At 39.0% G+C, this 22,769-nt stretch overlaps 1 protein-coding gene across 1 annotated transcript in view; it reads left to right on the top strand.

Moving 5' to 3' along the window:
* Nucleotides 1–3,232: 3,232 nt before the first annotated feature.
* CUL1 (cullin 1) overlaps nt 3,233–22,769 on the top strand; it is a 56,000-nt gene continuing 36,463 nt past the window's right edge. Inside the window, exons 1-2 of the mRNA XM_062569607.1 lie at nt 3,233–3,309; nt 16,651–16,942. Of these exons, the coding sequence (XP_062425591.1) occupies nt 16,803–16,942 (140 nt within the window). The 5' untranslated portion in view covers nt 3,233–3,309; nt 16,651–16,802. The remainder of the gene's footprint in view (nt 3,310–16,650; nt 16,943–22,769) is intronic.

Raw genomic sequence — 22,769 nt, forward strand, 5'->3', positions numbered from 1 at the left:
TATGTGAGCACCCTTTTGCATAGCCAAAGGAGTTCAAAATACACTACCTTTTCACACTAACTTTTCACTGATTGAAAATATAAATACACTCTGGAATCACTATAGCATAGGCTTTCTAGTAACTTCTCTGATAGGTGCAAGTTTAGCAGTGATGTCTCAGCTATTAGCTGCCCTCTCATCTTAGAATGATTATTATGAACAGTATTACTATGAACAGTAGTAATAATTTCAGTGTCACGTAGAGCTTGGCATCCAGGCTTGCTGCTGTCATACAGGAACCATTCTTGAAAATGTTCTTCACTTAGTTTTTCCAAAGTATTATTTACAATCTTAAAGTTTTTGTTTCCTTTGAGTCAGTATCATAATCAGAGAACATTTGTTGTGTTCAAGCTCTGGCTGTAGTTTACATAAGACATTGTAATGTGGTGTATTTGACCATATTCAGTACTTTTGTATATCTTACAGAATCAGTAAATTCCACACAGCAAATCTGTCATGTTGTTTGGTTAAACACTTTTGCAATAATGCATTTTTGATTTTTTTTTTGTTTTGTTTTGGTAGCCTGAGTCACTGGTGCACTGGCAGGATGGCAGAAATCGTATTTGATAAGAATGTGGTATGAAAACTATCTATCACTAGCTGGTCCTCCTGGCTGTATTGAGGAGTGATAAAATTGCTGTTTTCAGACAACCATCATAGATGTGAAAAAGAACAGCAAGTACAGACTGTATGTGAAACAAACAGGGAAAGGATCCCTGCCCATCCATACTACCTCCTGACAGCAATAATAAACTAGCAGACACTGCACCTCTGTGTCCTTGAATGACTTGGGCTTTTCCTCCTTGCCCACACCAGCAAATGGAGCTTCCCACTTGCACTGACAGCAAACATTATAATGACAATTTTCTAGCTTTTTGTGTGCTGATTCATTGCTGATGCAACAAGTATGACACTGGAAGTTACTTTCAAAACAGGTCTTTCTCAGCAGCATTGTAAGCTCACTCCTGTAAAACTGGGTGTATTTCTCTCACAAAACTTGTCCTTGAAATTTTGGCTCCCTCAGTCTCTGAGGGAAGCTTCTCTCCTTTCCTACAAAATACACAAATTCCACTGGACAATTTGCAATGCATTAGCCATCCTGCTATGAAAGATTTGGTGATATTTATTTTGGCATTCAATTCCCTTTTCTGCCTGTGGCCACTTACCCTGAAACTAGAACTCTTTCAATGGATGTATGAATGAATCATGTTATGCATGATGTCTAATCCTTCTAATGAAGATTTTTTCATGGCCTGCCTTTTCAGAATGCCAGCCAAGCTGTCACCATCATTAATAAAATTAGAGGACTGTGCCTTGCCTCCTTAAAGTACATGTCATTCACAAATCACAATGCAGCTCTAAAAAAATTCCTCAACCCTCAAAATTCTCAGCTCTCAAGCTTCTAGAAAGTTAAACCCAGAAGCAAAAAGCCCTGTCTGGTGCAGGATGGTAATGATGATGGTAATTCAGACCTTCCTCCTCCCCATACTCTCCTTACTTTCTATCATTTCTTTTTGTCTTTCCTTGCTTATCTATGGCCCTATCTTTCCCTCGTTTTAGGATTTTAAAACAACGATGACTTTATCTCTGTTTATACATACAAGTCTTGTAAAATACAATTAAAAAAAATTAGCTTCCAAGATTGAAAAAAAGTCCTTATTTTTAAGGCTCAGTCTCCCCTCCTTTGGATTTCGTCCCTTCTCCTCCAGTCTGTCCTTTCCTGGTTCTTAATATCTCATGCAGAACCGGCCCCAGTGATGAGGTATACAGCACTGCTATGCTCTGATGTAATTCATGTGTGTTAACAAGCCAGAAATTTCAGTCATGCCTAGGAATGGTATTTGCTAAGTATGTCTACAGGGGCAAAATTAATGTAAGTGTTGTGATGCCATCAAGCTGACAGCATTCATGCTCTGTATGAAATCAGCTCCTAAAACAGTGCTTCTCAAGTGTTAGGCCAGAACTGTTTCATTAGAAGAGCTATGCCAATGAATTTGCTAGTGTCCACTTCAGTGGGTTGTGCTGCAGTAAGGCGTTATTACACTAGGAAATAATTTCACAAGCACTGAGGTGAGTAAGGGTCATTAACTTTGAGCAAGGCCAATTTTTGAAAACGATGCACCACTGGTGGAGCCAGGATGCAAGTGAAGCATTTTGCAGAGCAAAGAAAATTTCTCTCTGTTTCTTTCCATCGTTTCCTCAGTTTCTTTCCTTTGAAGCTCTTGCATTTTCTGATTGAATTCCAGTGTCTTCATTCTAAGGTAAAAGAGAAAAAAATTCTAGTGACTTCATTTGAATTGCTCCAAATTTCTTTTGGTATAACTCAGACCAGAATCTGACTTCCTCTCTGCAGGGAAAATCTGCATAGTTTGTGATGGTGCAGTACAGAAAATCCTGACAAAGCAAAAAACTGAAATACAAGGTATCTCCATGAGGAAACTTAAATCCTTTTTTTTTTTTTTTTTTTTTTTTTTTATTCGCAGTACAGTTCCACGAATGTAACTCTACAGCTCCTCAGGAATAAAGGCCGCAACAGGACCGACTCCAGACTGTTACCTTCCCGAAGACTGCGTTAATTTTGGTAGGATTTTGCGTTATCCATTTCGTACTGTTAGTAAAAGAGGAATTAAGCGCCCCACTTAGAGGCTCGGTAGAGGGGGTGCCAACATGCCAACACATTAGAATTCGCGACACTGGGTATTTTAGCCTAACCCGGCAATTGCAAACGCGTGCAGGCGACAACCCCTGCGCTGGTTAGCCCACACCTCCCCCGAAAGGCTCACAGCCGGGTGATAAGACGATAAGACTCTCTCTCTCTCTCTCTTTTTTTTTTTCTTTTTTTTTTTTTTTTTTCCTCCGATTTCTGCCCCGTCCTTCGTGCCTCCTTCGCCCCAGGGACTTTCCTGAAACCGCCGGTGCCAGGCAGGTCTCTAAGTGCGTTTTTCGCTGTCGTGACAGCGACACTTCAATCGCCACCAAACCTCCCTCCGCCCGCCGAGGCCGCGTCTCCCGAGGTAACTCGCAGCCCGCAGAAAAGCGCCCGGCTGGCGGAGGATCCTGCAGCAGCAGCAGGAGGCGGAGGCGGCCGCAGCAGCGGCGCCGCGGCCGGGCCGGGCGGGGCGAGGCGAGGCGAGGGGCGGCGCTGCGCAGCGCCGCGCCGCGCCGCGCTGCGCTGCGCCGGGGGGAGGCGGCGGCGGCGGCGGATCCGGGCCCGGCGGAGGCGGAAGGGGCGGGCGGACGCGGCCTGACTCTGCGGGACGCGCGATGCTGGTGAGTGCGGGGAGGCCGCGGCGTTGTGTCGCAGCCAGGCCGGGCGCCGCGAGGCCGCCGCCGCCGCCGCGGCCCCGCACGGAGCCCCGGCGCGGCGGGAGGCGGCGGGGCCCGGCCTGCCCGGGCGCCTTTCTTCGCGGCGCAGCCCGGCCCGGCTGCCGCGATGGCGGCGCCGGCGGTGCCGCGGGCCGGGCCGGGGCGCGGAGGCCTCTAGCTACGCACTGGGAGAGAGCGCGGCGCGGCGCCTCGCCGCCCGCGCCCCGCCGCGGGGGCTCCGCCATGTCGCGGCGCCGCGCGTGTCCGCGGCGGGAGCTGCTGCGGCCGCGGCCGCGCAGGGCCCTCCGCGGGTCGCCCCCGTCGCCTTCCTGCCGAGCAGCAGGCTCCAGGCCTTCCCCCTCCCTCCCCGTAGCCTCTTCCCTGCTTGTTTATTTATCGCCTCCTTCCAGGCGACCAGCCCCGCGGGTTTAGGTCGCAGGGAGCCCTCAGGCTCCCGCTAACTTTGCCTGCTGCTGGAAGCCGGCCGCCTCCCTCCTGGGGTCTCTCCCACCCTGCTTGTTCCCCTTTCCCAGTTGTATATCCTTTCATCGCCATCATTCCCTCGTCACCTTTCTTTCCCAGCTTTCTTTCCTCCCGGTAACTGTTTCCTTCGCCACGGTTCTTTGCCCTGCTGATCTTACTTTCCTGTCGTTAAAGCCTTCCCTGTGATCTGAGCTAATGCGCCTTCCTTCTCCCAGACTCCTTTCCTCCGTGGGCTCCAGTGTTGTCTCCCACAGCCCTGCATTTAGATCCTTCAGCTGTACTTTTGAGGAGAAAGGACCTTAACCCTCGATTATATTTGTCAGTCAGTCCTAGGAGGACACAACTGAAAAAGAAAAGAAAACAGAAATGCATTAACCTATTTTACCTTGTTTCGTTTATTACTTCTTCAGCAATCTTCCTCCCAGTATATACATTCACATACACTCACATGCACTACCCACTTCCTCCAGCAACATGCACACAGCCCCTGGCACTAGTCTAGGAAAACCAGCTCCCTGGGAAAACCTTTTGGTAGGCCTGAGGAGAGTGGTCTGTGGGGACTAGACACTTCTAGTGGCCGTATGACTTAAATTAGTGCCAAACATTGTTTCTACCGCTATGCTGTGCATTGGTGCTGCGGTTGAGATAAAGTATGCCTGGGATGATTTCTCTTTGGGGAAGTACTACAGTGAACTGCTGCAATGTTGGGTATTGTTGGCCGGGAGTCTGTGTTGCGCTGACGCTTTGCTTGTGTGACTCTACTTGCTAGTGACCCTACTGGAAAAGGGTCTTTTACCTCTGCTTTGTGATTTCTCTTTTCTCTCAGGTTGCCTGACTTCCCATTTTACATCTTTCTTAGTTGCGTTAGTTGTTAACATTGATTGCATTTTATAATCATATCACCATGACATATTTGAGGTCTCGTTTAAACACTGGACATAGTTGTCCCGTGGAGGTGTAGGGAACAGATTCAGATTTTCAAAGTAATTTATACACCATACTTAAGTGTCTAATGTTAACAGCTTATTCACATTAGAATCTGTTTTTTCCCTTATTGAGAAAGTAACTGGAGGACATGTTCTGAATTCAACCACTGAATTAGGTTTCTAGTCTGATTCACTCCTCTAGAGGAGTCTTTTTTTCATTGCCTGTCAAGGAAGGGGTCATATGGAGAACAGTTTCTTAGTTTAGACACCTGAATAAGGCACACAGGTGCCACTACTCTGTTGAGGAAAGAGTTGTGTTGATTTAACTAAATGATTCTACTTCCACCTTTATCCTTCTACAATAGTTTAAACCTGCCTTATAGCTTGAGCCTGTTACTTAGTCTGCTAGCATCAGAAAATTGAATCGGTTTAATTTTATTATTTAAATTAATTAAAGCTCAATTGATGCACAGTCTTATTTGGAGATTGATTTGAGGGTAGCTTTTTTTGATTTCAGCTTATTCTCATTATTAGCTTAAAATTTTGCATTCTAGCTATATCTTGAATATAACATTGAGTCCTTTGAGAAAGTTGTTACGTCAGATATTGAGCTTAAGAAAAGTGTTTTCTTATAATTTAGATGTCAGCATTTCTTGAATGCTGCTCCTCATCGGTTATATTTCTCAAGTTGGTGTCTACTTTTGTGTAGTCACACAAAACTAACTTCATGCTTCAGCGAGACCCAGCTTAATGATGAATCACATCCTGGGTATCAGTGGTGAGGTGAATTGAGTATACCTGGAGTATTCTCTTCTGACATTGAGACTCTTTGCTTAGTCGTTTGTTTATTTTTCCAACTGGGATGAAACAGCTTAAAAGAAGTCTCTCCTGTGGTTACACCACTGCCAGGGTCAACAATACACATTGTGAATGTGACGTGAGCAAGTTGTCCTAGTAAGAGGTTGTCTGTGTGTTACAGGGGATACCTATGTCATTTGTGCTACACTTTTTAGCCAGGATTTTCTAACTTGCTGAAGGCAAAACAGATGGAAGTGTAATTTGGTTGGATCGGTGGTGCAGTTTTGCTGTTGCGATGGTGCTTCTGTATGTAACGTACTGTCTAACCTGGTCTGCCTAGAGAGGGAAAACTGGGCAAGGGGGTCGCACCTCAGTGGGCATACCGGCAGGACGTTTGCAGTCAGTGCACTTCTGCAAGTCCTTGGAAGTCCTGTGGACACTTTAGGAATGCATGAACTTGTTTTAAACTGACAACTTATGTGTCGGAATTGTTTTTTTGCAGGGGTGAGCTCATATATGGTGTTCAGTTTCGAGATAAACTCTATGTGAGCAACTGGTGGTTGGAACCAACGTTTAGAGACCTAGGTAAAAGTTGTAGCCTATACATGGTGCAAAATTAAACTATTTTTTTAAACTTGTTGCGAAGACCATTCAGTTCCTCTTACAAAGTTCTTTTTTTAAGAAGTGAGAAGGCAAAGATAAAGAAAAATGAATAAGTGGAAAATTTTAGAGGGCTCTTGAGCTTGTCTACTTTTGCGTTCTTCTTTAACTTGCTATTTTATTATAAGAGATGTAGCTCTTTCACTGAAAGAACTACTATCAGTTGGCTGCTAATGGTTGTACCACAATGCAATTCAGGCCTCCTATAGACATGGCTAAATGACATGGTAGTAAGATTTTTTGGAGCTGATGTGCGCTGCTTTAGTGCTGTAACTTGTAGGCTTTCTTTAACATGATTAGGAATGGAACATTGTTAGATTTAAGCATTCTTTGTATTATTAAGCGTGAGTAGTTATACCAGATTTAATCATGGAATAGTTGCAGTGCGGCTGATGGTGGAAAAAAAATACTGTTTCAGGAAACAATCTGTTTCTTGGTAGGTTATTTCCTGATGGTTTTCTTTTTATCCACAAAACCACTGGTGTCACAATGGTGAACTGCTTCGTGTTGCTAAATCGCCTCTTCTTATAAGTGATATAAGTCAAAATAAAATGTCTTTTCAATAAACCTAATATTTCACTCTATTTAGTGTAACACTTTTGAAGCCACTCTTCATCTGAGAATTTTAAAAATTACAAAAACGAATGAAGGCTATTGTGAAGATGAGAAAATACTGATTACATTTTGCACTTCAGAAAACTGCCACAAAATCATATAGCAATTACTGTTGGGTTTGGGATTTCTTTGTATTTTGTCCTCAAGATTGCCCTACCTTGAATACACAGTACAATTTTGATGTGATCTCTCAAAAACTCAGAAAAAAATTAATCTCATCTCCTTTTCTTTCCCTTTTGTTTTTCTGGTTTTGAAGTCAGAAGGTTTACTATTACAGATTGCTCTAGCAGATACGAGGCATTGCTTTGAATCAGTACTAAGAATAAAGGATCACTCACATTTTCTTTCTTCCAAATGTCCTCCTAGTTGTGCAGTAGGTGTTGTTCATAGTTCAATACCCTTGACTTCTGTTTTTTTTTATTAATTTATAAATATTCAAGGGTGACAAAAAATGCTTCTTATCCTTGATTTCATTAGATTTGCTCTAGTTAATGTTGCTGCACACTAAAAAAAATTGGTGTTATTGTGAAAGAGAAACTGAAATCTTTCATTCACACATAGGAAGGTGAGGATCATAATTATTCAAAATTTTGCACTCAGTGTGGGTACTCTCTGCTCTGATACTGTCCTGATTTTTGAGAGATGTAGAGGTGGTTTTCTTCTCCCCTTTCCGTGGGGTGGCTGGTGGTTTTGCTACTGGGGCCTAGGTGTATGTGATTTATTAGTGTACAAAGTAAATGTAAAGCAGGAAGATAAAAGAAATTGGGTAGTTAGGTAGTTATACAATTTTGCCATAGCTGAACTTGGAAATTTCTCGTTTGTCTTTTTAATTTGCAGCTGATCTAACTTTACTTTTTGTGCTCTCTATGTTTAAGATCAGGCAGTATCTTAACGTTGATAGAATTTAAAATTCAGACTCTTGATCTAACTTCATCTTGTTTTGCTCTGTAATTTAAACTTAATTTCATATGTAAATTTACAAGCTTTTTTTGTCTCACAACAGTGGAGACTATTGTCTACAAAAATTTTATCTGTAGTTCAGAGGAGTGAATTGGGTGGGGGGAAGTAATGGTAAGGATTGTAGGAAACAGTTATTGTTTCATGTGAGATACTAGCCTCACCTGCAATCTTATTTTTCATGGTAGTAATGTCACGCTTACTTACTGGTAACTCAGGGAGAAATTTTTCACTATATAATTTGAAATGCTCAGTTACCTCAAATTTATGCATTTGCCCAAGAGGATGATCTCCGTTCTCTTACTGCAGGCGTTTTTCCAAGTTTTGTTTTTTTTGAAAGTATGCCTTTGCTAGACTCTCATCAGCAATAGGCGTGGTATAACATCAAAATGTATGTGCTAAAGTAAATTCATTAAAATTGATTTGGCTAGATTCTAGTGCAAATGTAGCTTTGTAACTTTTAACGGTGCAAGCTAACGCAACAAGAAGCAAGATTTAAATGGGGCTGTTAGGGATTTGCATCAGTTTAACCTTTACGAAATTAAGTTAAACTGTTTCACTTCTGTACCGTATGTACATGCCTGTTGCAATTCCTGTAGGACAGAACTGATTAAAAATTTGCTATATGTGGAACAAATGTTTTATGAGGTATAAATTCTTTGATATGAGTAGGTTAAATTTGTGTTTGTTACAGTTAAGAACAAAGTCTTGAACAAGAAAAGTCACATGTGGTTACCTTCTCAGTCTTTAATAAGAAAGTTCTCATCATTTTCTTGTCAGTTCTGAAAGTGTGTTGGTGTGCTTTGTCAATATTTAGGTGCCAAAGATGGAATATTCAGGAGCAGTACTGTTTGTTGCTAACAGTGTCACAAGCACTAGACCATGCTAGGGAGTTACATCACTACCAGATGTATGGGTGAGCTCAGGCTTACAGTTAGATTATGTTAGATGTATGGGTGAGCATAAACTTACAATTAGAATATAGTCAAATGCAGAACTTGCATGCTTTTTCAAAATCAAGCTTAAAAGGGGCAACTTTCTCAGAGTAGTTAGTTTGTCATTTGCAGGAAATGAATGCAAGTAATTACAACATTTCTGAAAATATTTTTTTTTCAAAATGCGGTGTTCCTTGTTATTATGAAACATTTTAACTATCTGCTAGTTGTAATGCCAGTCGCTCCTGAATTAAACATTAGTATGAAGACAAATAAGGAGGAAGCACTTCAGTATATAAGCCATACTCTTGAGATATATTTGGACATCTAGAAACTTCAGACTGCTTGCAAGACAAATCAGTGTGACTGTTATCTTTATTTATAAACTGAAGTGGCAAACTGCATTGCCTTAATCAGTTGAACCCTTGCACAAGTTACAAAATGGAAGAAGTTGTAAAACTAGTAAGCCTCTGGGAAGAGATTCCAGCCAAAATTGAATGGCACTGGTTAACATTAGTACTTTTTTAAAGATACTGATAAAAATCACCACTTTCTAAGAGTGAAATGAAAACTTAGTTTGCAAACATTATTTCAGGTAAAAAAAAATCCTGTTTTTTTTGTTTTAACAGGTCAGTATGAAGTTAAAAGATGCGATGTGCTAAGTTCTGTTATACTGTTATAAATGAGCGGGTTTTGTGTCAGGATTTAGAGACTTGTCCTGAGAGTTTTGTTTGAGATTGCTTTGCGTGTTATACTGTGACTGAAGTGGGTTGTCGGATTGTACCCTGTTGTTCTTGGTAGAGATCAGTCAAATCAGTGTTTCAGATTATTGAATTAGTTTCAGATAATGTTTCGATAGCTGCTGAGAGCTTTTAGGAAATCAGTTACCTGTAAGAATTTTCCTCCTGGGGTCAGCAGGCTCTCTGAACTGCCCAAGACACCTCAGAGTTCCCAGAGCCTTTGGTGTTTGTTCTTGCTAAATTACATTTGATGCCACTCCCTACTGCCTCCTGTTTTTCTTTCATAGGAAAGACAAGATGTATTTTTCTGGCTTCTGCTTGGCAGGTTGGATATCTAGCACTATGTTTTCTTGATCTATCTTCTCTAACCTTTTTATTTTTATTTTTTTGCATCTTCTTGGCTGGTTCAAGAAACACATCTTGATCCATGTTATCTTTTGAGGCTGCCTCAACTTTTCTTCCTTCTCTTTAGTCCACTTATTCCTTGACTTGATTTTCACTGCACATGCTGCTGCTCTCTCCCAAGGCTGCTGCATTCCATTTTTCAAGATACAGGAGCTAAGCATTATCAGTCTTTTAAGAGGTACAAAACTTACCACTGCAGGCGCAGTTGAAAAGCGTTGTAGGGTTGCATCATGTGTGTGGCATGGGAAGACCTGAACCTCTGGGTTAGAAAAGATACACTCTTACTAAGAGTAGTTCTAAATATTTGATACAAGGATTACTTGTATGGTGAAAAAAACTAAACTCCTGCAAGATACCCAAACTAAAAAACCTTTGCTAGTATATTAATGTTAAGGATGTGGTTTCTGCACAGGCAAAGCATTAGGATTGATGCAGTCACAGTACTTTTTTTATTATTAGCAAGATTGTGTATCCTGACAGATTTTACTTCAGCTATGTTTGCTTGTACGGAGACATCAGTAAACCTTACCTAGTCGAGAGTTAGCCTCCATGCATTAGGCAGTGCATACATGCTTTTGTTGTTTTATATTAGTTATTGCATTACTGTAATGACATCTCTGTCGAATGCTGCAGGAACTTTTGTTCCTCAAGAAAAGCAAAGGTAAAGCTGTAACCAAGAAACTGTGAAAGAATGTTAAAGAATTAGTAGAAGACTACACTGTTAGGTTTAGTTCAGTTAGAGTGTTGTGCTAATAATGCCAAGGTTGTTGGTTCGATCCCCATATGGGCCACTCATTTGAGGGTTGGACTAGATGACCTCCAGAGGTCCCTTCCAACCTTACTAATTCTGTGATTCAAAGAAAAATGTGAAAAAGAGGCATGCTCAAACTCACTGTGTGCGCTTCTGAGGAATACTCACTTATGTCTTGGAAAGGTCTTTGTAATTGGGCATACAAATTAAAACCATGTTAGTTAGATCATGATAATGTATAGTTTAAGTAAACAGAAGACTAAAAACTGCTATTCCAAATTACATTCATATATTGTGCTTGAATTCGAAAATAAAGGTGACTGTAGGTGTCTTTCTGATTGGAAAGAACACGTCCAGTGGTGTGTTTTTTCAGTTTTTCAACTGGCAACTGTGTCACTGATGTGTGAAGTAATGTAGGGGTGTATTCTTTTTCCAGCTTTAGATTTTACTGATCAGAGCTATGACCTGTAGAAAGGAGAGGAGGTGGGGAAGAACACTAGAGTCCTGAAGCCCTGAATGGAGGCATTGTCAGGGGAGTAAATCAGCAGCTGTTTGACCTTCATACCAAATTTGTACAACTTTGTATTAAACTGCTGACAAATTGAACCTACTCACTTCATTTCTAAACTACTTTTTAAAAGAACATGCCATGCAACATGTTTTTACCATCCAAAGACAACTTTTGGAAGGAATATATGCATATATACATCTGTTTTTCTTATAATGAGCTGCACTGAATTTAACTCTTCAGAAAATAAGATGAGCTGAAGCTTTTCACGCTACATTTACCTCAGTATTTTCTAATAATACAAGAGAACTGAATGCTGTAATTTGTGTAACTTCTATTGAACATCTCTGCTATAGTTGAAAGAGAGGAAGAAGTATATTCTAATACTTCTCCTCTAATATTGATATGAATTTTAGAATAGTTATTTTTCCACAGTAGTTGTGGCTTCATTTTGCTGGGACACAGTGGAAATGTCTGTTGTAGACACTATTTCCAGATCTTGTTTAATGATGCAAATGTAGGGCGTAAAATGCTAAGGACATAATCCTAGGCCTGATATAAAAATTGATCCTAGTCTTGATATGAGGATTGGGTCATTTGATATGCATCTGCCTAGTTTATGCTCTATATATTTAGTGACCTGATACTTTTAGACAGAAATGTCAGTGCTATAAAATGTTGTGTGCAGGACCATGGTTTCAGCTTGACTTTAACTAAGCTGTGTTACATTATAATTTTGACAACATAATGATAACCTCATGAAGTCAGCTAAACAAATTAATTAATTTGCAGGCAGCCTCAAAATCCTAAATTACGAGTGCAAGTGATTGTAGGGACAAAATAAAATAATTTTTCCCGCCTCTTTCCACCCTGTCAAATCAAAGTGTGCTGGAGCAGAGGCCATGTCCTTTAGGATTTTAGAGAAACATTTGTTAACTTAAAGAAAAATTCCAAGGAATAGCTTATATTCATTTTAAAGGCAAGGAAGTGCTTCATTTTGCAGAGGATACTTCCGTATGAAAATTCCTAAGTTTTTTTTTTTTTTTTGTTATCCCTCATGCCAATACTTATATCTGCTTAAATGTGTAGATTGTATCTTACAGTTTTACAGGCTAATAAGCAGTGACAGTTTGTTGTTCTCAGCTCCTCACTTTGCATTTACAAGTGCTTTCAAAAGGTACGTGTTTGGTTACATTACTCCAAGAAGAGTCCTAAGTGTGTGATTTGCAGGATGGAATATTTTCGATATCGTTATCTATGGAGCTGCCCCGTCTTTGGTAAGAAAGGCTTTGACTGTAAGAGGGGTTTGGTTTAATTTTTTGGTGTGTTTTTAGTGTTAGGCTTGGGGCAAAGTAATAGATATGCCCTTGGAGACCTATTGCAAGACAAAAACTTGCCAGGTATTTTGAAGTGGTAATAATTTAGAGTCATTTCAACTACAATGATTCTGAAATACATTAGAGCTGGAGTGGAAATGAGCATCCAATGTAATTAAATTGTTTTAAAAATAAGAACAAACAAATTGCATTAGGCCAAAGATAGTATTTAATGTGCTCCTGATTTACTTTTGTGAAAATATTTCTAGAGTACATGTTTAGTAGGGAGTTGGTTTGATCCATATTACATATCTTAGGTAAATAAGCTTAATAGTTGTTCTGACTCAGTGTAGAGGTAGCAGAGATTTTAGGGGAGTAAAATTGTCTGGGAACCTTCTCCAGGGTTGCTGTTAGCTGGATACAAGAGCATCTGTTGAATTACTAGATCAGACTGTTGCTGAAATACAGCAACAGGAGATTGGGATAAGATTAGTAAGAAAAGTTGAGCTGGAGAAAGGGGGATGAAAGAATTTGACAGGAGGAATTTCATCTTGCATTTTAAATCTGTGATGCTTTTGTTGAATCTTTGCCTTCAAAAGTCATTTATTAATGCTTTATCCTTTGAGCACAGAAGGTTGCTATTTTACTTACAGTGATTGTTCAATGAATGTGGCCAGTGCACAGACTTTTACCGAAGACAAGACTTGCAGCCACTGTCCAAATGAACTGCTACTGTATTGTTGTTCCTGGGAAACTTTCATTCAGTTTTATAAGCAGTTAAATGGATTTGAGGTGATGTACAGAAGGTAAAATTCTGACTTTTAGTACTCAAATGTAAATTTTGGAAACCTCATAACATTGAAGGGTTTTGAGCATTTTAATGGATTTTTGTTGTATTATAGATTATTAGTAAAACTTGCTGCTTCTCCACAATGTGTTTGTTTTTACCATGGTCAGATCTGGTCACCTTGCTTCATGCTGTTAGGAGTGGGAAGAACGTTTTCCTTCCTATGTTTGAAATCAGACAAGGGATAAAATATTTGGAAATGACTAAGTCATTTATGGTCCTATGCATCTCTACCTTTTCTCTAAAAAAAATGTTGTTTAGACTCCTGGGTTAGTTGGAAAGCCTTGTCTCGGAGCTGAAAGTTCTTATTGGGGTCAAGAAGGTAATAACTAACAGTATAAATAACTATAGATAGATTTGGAATTAAGTAAACTTATCTTCAAATTGATAGTTTGGAAATAAATGGTTGTGGGAGAACAATGGACGCATAGGCCTTGGAGCTGTGAAGTAGGAAGGTGTTGTAGTAAGGCATCAAAATAGGTTAGTAACTCCTTCAAGATGGCTTTAGGTGCTGTAAATTCAGTGGGTTTTCTTACAGTTCTTAGGTCTAAGACTTAATTAAGAGATTTTCTTATAGACCTTTTTCAATGTACATATCATTTTCCTCAGGTGGACTATGGTTTACTGTTAGAAGGTTAGTAAAAGCAAAGATACTATTATCAAGTGAGCTCTGTTCCCTTGTTCTTGTTTTTTTTGTTTCCCAACAAGTCCAGAAAGGGAGGGGAATAGCACTTCTCTTTGTCTTTCAAGGATGTAGTTCTGAAGTGTTGGCAGGAATAATGCTTGCTTTTGACATTGGTATGAGCTGAAATGACAAGTTTGCTTACAGGTGTTTTGATTGTGGTGCTTGAAAGCAAGGTAAGAAATGGGGTGATGTTGAAAAAGAATTCAGATGTAATGAGGCCATACTTCTCTACGGACTTGTACGTGTATCAGTCAGGAAGTGCGGGAGTGGTTATTCTGTTGTTAATTGTAGTTGGTCCTGAAGAAATAGTGCAGTCTGGATTCTCTAGTCCAAAGCTGCAGAGCAGATGATGTAACTCGAGCAGGTAGTCCTGTTCGTGAAGCTTTGTGGGGGACGGCACGGTGACTGTCAGGTCAAGACTCGCTTGTGCATGCTCCTACTAACAGTGCTTGCAAGGTGAATAATTTGCTAATGTAAAGATTATGACTCTATTTTGAGCTTTTAGTTCTCCCATAGCAGCTTATGATGCTAGGGCGGGCACTGTGCTCTTGGTGGGACTTTTGAATTCTGATGCTAATTTTTTCTGTAGTCCCTGTATGTTCTGCATATCAGTATTTCCTGACCTCAAAAGCCATGAAGATCACACCAATGGATTTTTTTTTCCTGTATGTTTTCTAAAACATTGAAAACATCAGCAAAATCAGAGTACTGTATGATTTCAGGTGGTCCACACAATGTCATCTTGTCACAGTCAGCTCTAAGAGCTTTAATCTCTGTGTAGCTTATCAGAGAATTCACAGAAATAATGCTGTAGATTTTTGATCTTTGTAGAAGCTTAGCTGTCAGGACCTTAGATACAGATGCAGAGAAACTACTGTGGACCAGATTTGACCTTCCACAATTGTATGTGTAGGAGAGGCTTTCTGAGCTTCAGTCATAAAATCATTTTGAAAATCATGCTTAAACTTGGCATATGGAATAGAACTTCATATTTTCATGGGGTGCTTGTATATAATAATAACTGGGCTCAGTAACAAAGCCTCATTTCTCCCTTCCCTTCCTGCAGTCTAACATCATATCTTAGTTTAGCAGCTCTGTACAAAAGGCTGCTTTCATAAGCAAGCTTTTGTAATTAATCTTATGTAGTGATACCAGTCACTTTCTATGCCTGTGAAGTTAATATATTAATTTTTCTTTCTATTTTGCTGCACATGAATAAATGTACAGAGAAATTAAGTAGTTTATAGCTTTATTAATCTGTTGCTCTTTTTTTCCCTTCTGTGTTAACTAATAACTAACTGGAAAAAGCCAATTCCTTTACTCGAGGAAGTTAGCAATATAATGCTATTATGATTCTGTATTGATGCATTTAGTTTCAAAATTCAAATTGAAAATCAGCCAAGGGATATTCGGGTAGTGTAGTTAAATCCAAATATTGTAGCACAAATTATTACTTATAAAAAGAAGATACTTCTAAGAAGTGGAGGGCATGCAAAAGTAAATTTCATTTGATTTGTGAAACAAATCAAAATTATGTTCTTTCTCATGGCTTTTTTTGTAATGGCCACATCATGATATAAAAACAGGGTAACTTCAGGAGGATGGCAGGGGAAATAAGGTATGACGTGAACAAGGAACGCTTTGATTTCAGAAGACTGTGATAAAGGTAGTATTTGTAGATGCACTGGGGTATATACACAATTAGGAGAGTCTTAATTAGGAAAGGAAGTTAAATAGTATTATTATTGTGGAGGGGAAAACTCCACCTCTGTTAGGCTAGTGACTGCGGGCTTACATGGAGGAGTGGTAGGCTCTTCCTGGCTCCAGAAGAGACATTTGAGTAAGAATACTGGTTGTTGCAGTCTGCCTGGGAAGGGACATTAGAAGCTCCCAATCTTTGTGTGCTCAAGTGCTCATGTGAGTAATATATTTTCTTAGTTTCTTATTCTTTCTTTTACATTTCACTCAGTATTTATTTCGTGCACTTAGTTAGTTTTTCTTTAATCCCCCCCATTATAGGCTGCATATTCTCTCACTCATAAAACAACGTACAAGAGAAAGGGATGTTTATTTACTTAATCTGAAATTAATGTAAACATGCATTTACCAGATATGAAAATTCTCTTCCACAAAATACCTTGGACTGTTGGATTGCTTGTAACGACTCTTAGATCTGGAAGCACTCAGTGATAACAGGAGGAAAAGAATGATTGTTAGTAGCTTCTGATAATTCAAGATATTCATCAGGATGTTTGTTAAACAATGAATTATCATAGAAATCTGAACTGAATTATTGGCGTTTCCCTGTTGTATAGGGAAGAAACACTTTGTAGTAGGATAGTGTCTGCTGCTTGGAAAGATTCTTACTCGGAGCAATTCTATTACGCTTTCTTATTAGCGTTAGGTTTTTGTTTTCAGTCATGCTAACCAAAGTACCTACGGTTCCATTGTTACACAGTTTTGGACAGATTCAGACACAAATGGTCGCATCTTCTAGCGGGTTGCTGGATCATAAAATTATGTTCTTTGGCTGTGGTATTTTAGATCTCATCATGAATTTCTCATCATTCTGAATGAAAACTATTTCAATTAAATCATTAATTTCATAGCTTTTCATCTGGTATTAATGAAGATGATTGGACTGTCAGTGCGTATAATGTATATTTTTTCTTTTTGCAGGTTACCTTCCTGGGAAGCATTGCCTTTTGTATGTAAAGAACATCTCTTGAGTTATTGCTACTGAGTTTAGAATGTTACTTTACTTGTGAATCTGATGGAGGAATAACCAGATCTCAGACTGCTGCACTGGAAGACTTTACAGGAAATACAAAATGTCATCGAATAGGAGTCAGAACCCGCATGGACTTAAACAGATTGGTCTGGACCAGATATGGGATGACCTAAGAGCTGGAATTCAACAGGTTTACACCAGACAAAGTATGGCAAAATCCAGATACATGGAACTCTACACGTATCCTAACACCTAAGCCAGTTAGTACTTCCACTGTTAGTAGTTTATTAGAATTTCAGGTTTGATTACAGTTAACTTTGTTGGAGCAGACATTAATAAAAAAAAATTAAATAAGTTTAATTTTGAATACACAAAAAATACACCAAAAGAAAGTAGAAATTCTTTTTCCTTTCTGTGTTAGCGCTCTCTGACATTATGCTGCATGTCTTATTTATAATGTCCAGTTACCAGTTAATGTTCAGTTGGAGTGAGGATGTGTCCAATGGATCTCTCTTGAATTCCCAGCATTCCCATGAAATTTTTCAGCAGCTCCTGTTCTGAGGACCGTTTTAGGATACAAAAATGGAGTTGTGTTCATGCTCATGTGTGCATGCAGAATTACTGTTTGGAAAATTTTAGGAAACTTGTTTCTGGCAGGCAGCACGAAACGATCTTATATTACTGTTTTTTTTTAAGGAGAGGTGATACCTCTTGCTATATTAGAACTTCAGCGTATGATTTTGGGACTTGGTTTGGAACGTGAAAAATCCTGCTTCTATGCTCCACCTATCAAGAAGCATGTAAATGGATTTGATGGGCTAGCACAGTAAGGTGAAGTCTCTCAGGTGTCCTCTATTTTGCATCTCTTGGTCATTATTCACTCTGTTTCCCAGAAGAATAAGTACTACTTAAGATGACGATAACGGTAAAGCACATAGAAATGATAGGAGAAGTCCTAATGACATAGCACTGGAATATGGTTGCCCAGAGAGGAATCTCCTTCTCTGGAGATATTCAAAACCCACCTGGATGCGATCCTGTCTGACGTGCTGTAGGTGACCCTGCTTGAGCAGGAAGGTTGGACTAGATGATCTCCAGAGGTCCCTTCCAACCTCAACCATTCTGTGATTCTGAGTGAATATATGCCCTCTCTTGTATTAAGTAATTTTGCTTGTTTTCTTAATTGACTTTTTAAAGTGATTTTTTTTTCCCTAGGGTGGTGGTTCTGATACATAAATCAATGTCCAAAACTCATATCGGCACTGGTTTGGAATTGCATATCAAATTTTAATCTGTATGGTGAATTTTTTTGAAGGGTTAGCGCTTTTACAAAAGAGAGAATCTTGATGGCTGTAAAAAATTCTGTAGTTCTCTGGACTTTCTGAGGTGACAGAGAGAAGTTTGTAATCTGTGCGTATAATCTCAGAGTGGTCACGTAATCTTATCTGTACTTGCAGAATCTGTGCTGTTAAGGCAAGTTAGCCTAAGCAGTCTTCTGAATGTTTGTAACATACTTCTTTAGTAGCCGTGAGAAGATTAAATAATGTTTGGCTTAGAGTTAGAATTTTTCCTACAACTTTCAAGACTGATTTTTTTCAGCGCTAGGTCTATTCTTGACTGAGTGAAACAAGTCTGCAGCAATTGTGTGTGTGCTAGAAACTGAAGTGTAGTAGAACTCCGAGGGAAAAAAGAAATCCCTCAGATGTACCTTTAACATTTAACTCCTATTTGAGTTCTGTCAGGCAGTCCAGCTGAATACTAAGTACATCTTATAATGGTACCGTTGTTTTTTTTTCTCTGCATTTGGTGTTTTCAAATATTTGTGGGACAAAGTTGTAAAAGGGATGTATTGTCTATTACCTACTCATTTTCTTTTAATTGCTGCTTCAGCAACAGTTGTTGGGTCTGAAACTTAGGACAGTTGCTGTTGCTTTCATAATACAGTGGATAAGTTTTATTTTATGATTAGTTTATTAGTTTGGTAACTTAGAATATTTGAAATTTGTTAGGCTAAGAGTTCTGAATGCCTGTTTTAGAAGGTGCTCTTTGTATCTTATGTTAAGTGCACATTTCCAGAGGCTGTGTTTAGAAGAAAGTTATTCTTTATTCTTATTACCTTTTAGATGCAGTACAGGTAGCATATTTACTAAGTCATCACATGAAGAGAGTCTAGTAGATTGACAGATTTTGTTTTGGGGGATTCTGACTGTAGAACAACTTGGTTTGGAAAGTGAAAGAGCAGTTTCAGCTCCAGCTGTAATGGATTTGCAGAACAGGCCTACTTAGAAGCATGTTGGATGTGACAGCAGTTTGGAAACCTTGGGCTATGGATGGCTTAATCATTCCCTTGTCCTCTTTTATTCCCTTTCTCTGTCAGGCTGTTGTTGCTGAAGTGGATTCTATTTCTCCTGTATAATTTAGAGGAGGAGGAGAACCATGCATACGTGCAAAACTACTTTTACTCCTGTATCTGCTATCGAAGTTTCAGGTAGAGTTGATTGGAAGTGTGGAAGCTTCATGTCTTACCTGGATCAAGCAGTAGTATCCTATATTCTGAAATAGCTAAAAATTGGAAATCTGTGCTTTACTCAAGTGGATCTGAGAAAGAGCAGGAATAGTTATACAATTTAAACAGTTCAGACCTCCATCCCATCTTCCCAGATTTTTCTTTCTTTTTCTTTATTTTTTTTTCCAGAGGATCTCTTTTGTGAGTCACTGGATTCAGTCATTTTCAAGTACAATCCAGAGCTTGCATTTAAGTGTTTTTGTTTTGTTTTTTAATCCCAGCGGGAAAGAGTGGCTGATTGTTCTAGAGCTTTTCTAGATTTAAGAAAACTGAAAGGATGAACCAAGAAATCTTGTTTCTAAATGGTGTTTTAATGGATTCTCATCCCATCTCTTTGCATTTTAGATTGATTTGTGCTTCTTGATTTCAGGGTGTATTTTCTGTCAAACTAGAGTATCTCTGAATGTTTCTTAGTACTCCATTTAGATTTTTGCTTCCTTTTACCCTATCAGCTATGCCAAAGTGCCTGACCAGAAGAGCAGACCATTATAGAATTTGTGATATTTTTGTTTATCACTCCTTACATGATTATGAAGGTCAATGTACTAAAATTATCTTCTGAGATATGTTTTTCGTATGTGTTTCCTACTGAGAATTTAGGACTTACGTATAGAAACAATTCCTTTAGAACAATGTGGAAGTGAGCTTTTTCTCATCCCATGTGAAAGATTCATGAAGTCTTTGATGTTTTTCTGTCACTTATCCAGATAATTAAGTTATTTCTGGTACTGAAGGGTCCAGTATCTCCTACAATAATAACATGTTATGACAGGCTTTATTGCTAGTTAGAGTAGAATTACACACTAAGTATTGACATCATGCAGAAAAGACAAATAGTCAAGGAGATGAACTAGATTTCTGAATATGGTGGACATAAATCATTAATGTTATGAGGGAGAGGTTTTCCTTCAGTGACAAATAGTTTGGAGGCTATTAGCAAAAGGGCTGAGATGTAAAACTCTCTGGAGCTGTCAGGGGAAAAATGGCAGGTTTTTGTACACTGCAGCTGGGAGTAGCTCCTTTACAGTTAAGTAATTCTTTCTACCTTATGCGAAGGAAAAAGAAATTCAAGCCACTGTCAAGTTGATGGTGTTATGCAATGAGGAAAAAGGAACTCCTATTTGTTAAAATTAATCAAGGAGTAATGAGATTAGGGTGTTGTTATATCCTTCCCTCGAGTCAGTGGCGGAGAGTACCATGCTTGTGTGTAGCAAGTTGTGGGCTTCTGTTTTGAACTGTTGGCAGAACACACATTACTTCCTGTACTAGAATTATTCTTGTAATGGTATAATATTGGCATGTTGGTAAGTCACATGCCTTTATGGCTACCTCCTAAACTGCATTTGACATTGATAAAACATTTGTGCACCTTGCACTTAAGGTGGCTGCTGGATGATTTTTAAAAAAATTTTTTAAGGGAAGGTGATGCCAGTTAATTATACAGTAAGTCTGCAGCTTATTTTCCTCAGCCCACATAACCTGAAAGGATGAATTGGGATTTACGTACATTTGGGTTTAAATTCTGTAGAGAATGAAAGAGTTTGGTGGTTCTTCATGTTTATATATCTTAAGCTGATACTCGGACCGGATTTTAGACTACACAAAGCTTTCCTGCGTGATATTAAACTACGAGAATTTTTCATAGTGTCTTGCACAAAATGTGAGTAACTTTCTGAAATCTCTTACTTTCTTCCTCTGAGCACACATGAACTTTGCATTCATCATAGCTGAAAATTAAAAAGTTGGTTTTGTTGTTGTTGTTGGGTTTATTTTTCCCCCGTGTCTCTGTACTTTTTATTTGAAATATCAAGATGAATTTTGTGGCATAAATTCATGATTTCAGTGTCTTAGCTTGCAGAACATAATCTGAGAAATGCTATTTTTAAGGAATTTTTTAGGCCATCTAATTTATTCTTATACTGATCAAAGTAGTCTCTTTTTGGTTTTAATAGTTAAAGAAAACCTTATTTGGAAAAATAACACTAAACATTTTCTGTGATGACTTAGATTTCTACTTACTTGAAACAGGGAGCTGTCTTTAAGTGGTGAGAGGAAGAGATGAGAAGTATGCAGGTAGAAAGATTGGTTTTGTTACTAAAATGGCATCTGCAATGTTCAGATTGGCTTTGAAGGTCTCTTAGTGTTGTCAATTTTAGAGAGTCCTCTAACACACAGGAGTAATATTTGGCATAATTGTTACATAGCGTTCATATGAAACTTTGAAGGAAAATAGCCACATTTATTGACTTAATTTTCTCTACTCTCACACCACTAAGTTGTATTCTCCAACTATGTTTATTATTGTTTCATTATTGACAAAGTTGTCAATAACTTCTGAAAACATTGTTGATTACTTTTCAGAAGTAAAGTATTTTAAAGCAAGGTTTGGTAAACGTCCGGTGGTTTTATCACATTTTATACATTTATACTTGTTTCTGAACTTGTGTATGTTGGTTCAAGTTTTGTTAACTTACTGTGATGAAGTGATATTACTGGGTTATCCTTTTCAGCAAATATAAGTAAATTTATCGTCACAGAAGGTTACTTTAATCTGTGTGTTGTAAGCTGGCATATTGCTGAGACAGCAATGTCAGTAAATACCTTAAGGGAGGGCATCAAGGGGATAGGGCCAGACTTTTTTCAGTGGTGCCAAGCGACAGGACAAGAGGCAACAGGCACAAACTGAAACACAGGAAGGTCCATCTGAATATGGGGGAAAACTTCTTTCCTATGAGAGTGACAAAGCACTGGAACAGGTTGCCTAAAGAGACAGTAGAGTCTCCTTTTCTGGAGGTATTCAAAACCCACCTGGATGTGATCCTGTCTCACATGCTGTAGGTGACCCTGCATGAGCAGGGAGGTTGGACTAGATGATCTCCAGAGGTCCCTTCCAACCTCAACCGTTCTGTGATTCTATGTGATACTAGCAAGGAATAGAGGGAAAGATTGAATTAAACGGTAAATAATTAAGTGTACTGTGTTGGCAGATTAGAAGAGCTAGATGACTTGGGTTAGTCTATCCACTGGTAAATTAGAATACAGAAATGCATTTTAGCTTTTTTTTTTTTTTTTTTTTTTTTTGCTTGTGGATAGAGTCAGCAGCACTAGTAAGTGTTGCCTAAGCAAAACTATCAAGGTAGTGTCTGTATCACGGGTTTTGTGTGATTGCTTCTGTTCAACTCCTTGTCTTCATGGCTTCCATGGGAATCCCTGTGCTCTAGTAAGATTTTTAGCAGGCAGGTGTACATTACAACTGCAAGGATTCTTTCTTCCTGATCACATAAATCTGTTGTTACTAGGCAATGCAGTGTGTTTTCTTTCAGAACATTGTGCTCTTCCTGCGTTGAAAAGATAGCCAGGCATTAAGGCATTGCAGGTTTTAAACCTGGGAAACTGTTCCACTTCCTTTGGAGATGAATTCATTCTAAGCCATCCTTTCACTTTAACATCAAATTGTTCGAGGTCACTTTGGATTCATCAAAATAACCTCCACTGTCTTCT

Source organism: Rhea pennata, chromosome 2, assembly GCF_028389875.1.
Source record: "Rhea pennata isolate bPtePen1 chromosome 2, bPtePen1.pri, whole genome shotgun sequence".
Classification (NCBI taxonomy): domain Eukaryota; kingdom Metazoa; phylum Chordata; class Aves; order Rheiformes; family Rheidae; genus Rhea; species Rhea pennata.